The following is a 2,652-nucleotide window of genomic DNA, read 5'->3' on the forward strand; positions in this document are numbered from 1 at the left end:
TATTCGGAAAGAATAAACCAGTTTTATTAAGTAAAGGCTTGTGTCGTTAAAGTTTCGTTGCAACAAAGTTACGGAAAGTTAATTAACAAACGGAGACGCAACAGTATGTTTTTTTTTTGGGGGGGGGGGGTCATGTTCACCCATAATTTTATTTAGTGCATATGTTGTTGTTGAATAAAATAAAATCGTTGCTGATTAGTGAGAATATTTTTAAAAGATTGTAAAGTTTTTGAATGAAATCCTTTATTGTTCCAAAAAGGCATAAAACTAGCTTATTCTACAAAAGTCGTTTTAGTGATTAATTCCTTCCTTGAAAGCGACGCAGATAAATTAGATAGTTACATATTTGATCCCAGTCATAAGTTTTAACATATGTATTTATAAGTTTTAAACATGATACGTTTTGCGGCAAAACTTGTTCTAAAATTAATTTGTTATGAATTAAAGAATCGTAAAAATTTCTGAGATATCTGTTGTGTATTAATGTTGAATGACTATCTATATAATTTGTTTTTCAAGAACACTTGAATAGAAAAGGTTAACGATTAAAAACAGTAATGATAATAAATACTTGTATTTTTCCAGGTTATACACTGTTATGGCCACGGAAGTCATGGCATTGGTTTATCTTGGGGAACTGCAAAACATGCAGTAGTGTTGCTCCAAGAAATGCTAAATGTTTCAAATTACATGAGTCACCTATGATTCATGACAGTACAATGCTAACTTTTATGGAAAAAAAATAGTCAGGACATCAGCTTAAGCCAGGAGAAAAACACTTCTATTTTCAGTAATTCAAAAATTATATTTTGTTAAGTAAAGTTCTGCTAATTTGTACAGTTTTTTCCCTTGTTGATAGAAATGCATATTAGGTTCAATAAAAGCAATGACTGATAAGAGCCATAAAATAATTAGTTCTTTGAATAAACAACTATTACTTATTCTTTAAAATATCTAGATGCTAACAAGTTTTTCAACTCACATTAAATTACATATTTTTTCTTGTTCAATGCTTAAATTCTTAGCTATACTTATTCCAAAGCAGCCTATAGAAACACTGTATCTTCAAATAATAAATTTAATTCTTAGCATTAATAAACTGCAATCGCTGGATTAGTTGGTTATATTTAAAAATTTAAAGTGTTTCACTGAATTCTAAAGTTTATTAATAAAATAACCTTTTAAGATAACCATTAACTTTTTTCCAGGGATTGTAACTTCTGACAACTTGTTTTGTATAATTAAAATAAAATTTTCCTGAAGCAAATTTTTCTGTTTCATTTTTCACAAATATTCAATAACTTTTATGTTGTCAAAGACGAAATGTTGCATTAAATGTGCAATCGTATTTTAATCTTATAAAAACTTTCATAAGTTTTTCAGAATATTTAATTTTGGATTGTATTATTTATAATCATCAATGAAAATATTGTTACGTCTCTGTGTTCGTTTGTTAATTTTCCGTATAAATTCTTTCCGAGAAACTTCAGCGATACAAGTCTTTTCTTAAATAAAACTAGTTTATTCTTTTTCAACTCAACTTTGCAATACACTTAATATCCACAGTCACTTTAACTTCAACACACGCTATAATTCATAACGATTCACGTACTTTACTTACGGTCACTACCGTGCTTGACTCAATTGTACGTCTCTTTCCTTCTGCAATTCTATTACGATTAATTAATTTCGCTTTATCTGGCGCACAAGAATATACAATATATAACATTCTTATACAAGAATATAGGGCGCGTAGAAAAGACCAGAGTTGCCACGAACAGACATGATCCTTCTAGAATATCATGACGTGTTACTAGCGTCACATGACTTCCTCTGTCGTAACACTGCCCCCTCCTTAGTAATGTTCGTCCCGGACAATAGCCACTTACATTAAACCAATAGATGATTAATAATAACTTAATTAAATGTACAGAATTTACAAACACAAAAATTAAAATTCAACAAAGTCTCTTAATTTTATGGGACGTATCTTCTTCCGTACTGGTCTCCATCTCGTTGGCTTCTGCTTCACGTGAGGTTCATCTGCTCCATGTGGAATTGTTCTATCATCAATAACAGTCACATCAGTGGGAGTAACTTCATCAAGGGCTTCACTGTTTCCCTTCTCAAAATCGGGTAGAGTTTCTTCTTTGACAGTGGCTTTTTCAGGTGACACGTCTTCAGCAGCGTCATTTGCTCTGCTGTCCACTTCATCCCAATTGGAATGTCCTGGACCGTGATAACGCCAAAGCCTGTTGGCATGCACCACCTTTGGCTTACCTGGCCGACCACATTTTATTCGGAAAGTCATGTCTGAGAGACGATCCACTATGTCATATGGACCTTCCCAAGGAGAAGACAACTTAGGAGACTTCCCTTTGGTCTTCCTGGGATTATACAACCACACCTTGTCTCCTGGTACAGAGCTTACTTCAGTTGATCTCTTATCATAACATAACTTCATCAAATCAGCAGACGTTTTCAAGTTTGAACGCACTTGATGGTGAATATAATCCATCCTTTCCGATAACACTTTCACGAACACTGACACATTTTCAGGCAACTCATCGTAAGGTGGGCGTCCTGTTAACAGATCCACTGGCAACCGAAGTTCCCGACCAAACATCAACTTTGCTGGAGTGTACCCAGTGG

General features: G+C 33.4%; 1 protein-coding gene across 1 annotated transcript in view; it reads left to right on the forward strand.

Annotated features, from left to right (window-relative positions):
* LOC106474764 (D-aspartate oxidase-like) overlaps positions 1-908 on the forward strand; it is a 25,310-nt gene extending 24,402 nt beyond the window's left edge. Inside the window, exon 10 of the mRNA XM_022403068.1 lies at positions 586-908. Coding sequence (XP_022258776.1) covers positions 586-705 — 120 coding nt within the window. The 3' untranslated portion in view covers positions 706-908. The remainder of the gene's footprint in view (positions 1-585) is intronic.
* Positions 909-2,652: the final 1,744 nt, after the last annotated feature.

The sequence above is a fragment of the Limulus polyphemus genome, unplaced genomic scaffold, assembly GCF_000517525.1.
Source record: "Limulus polyphemus unplaced genomic scaffold, Limulus_polyphemus-2.1.2 Scaffold7659, whole genome shotgun sequence".
Taxonomy (NCBI): domain Eukaryota; kingdom Metazoa; phylum Arthropoda; class Merostomata; order Xiphosura; family Limulidae; genus Limulus; species Limulus polyphemus.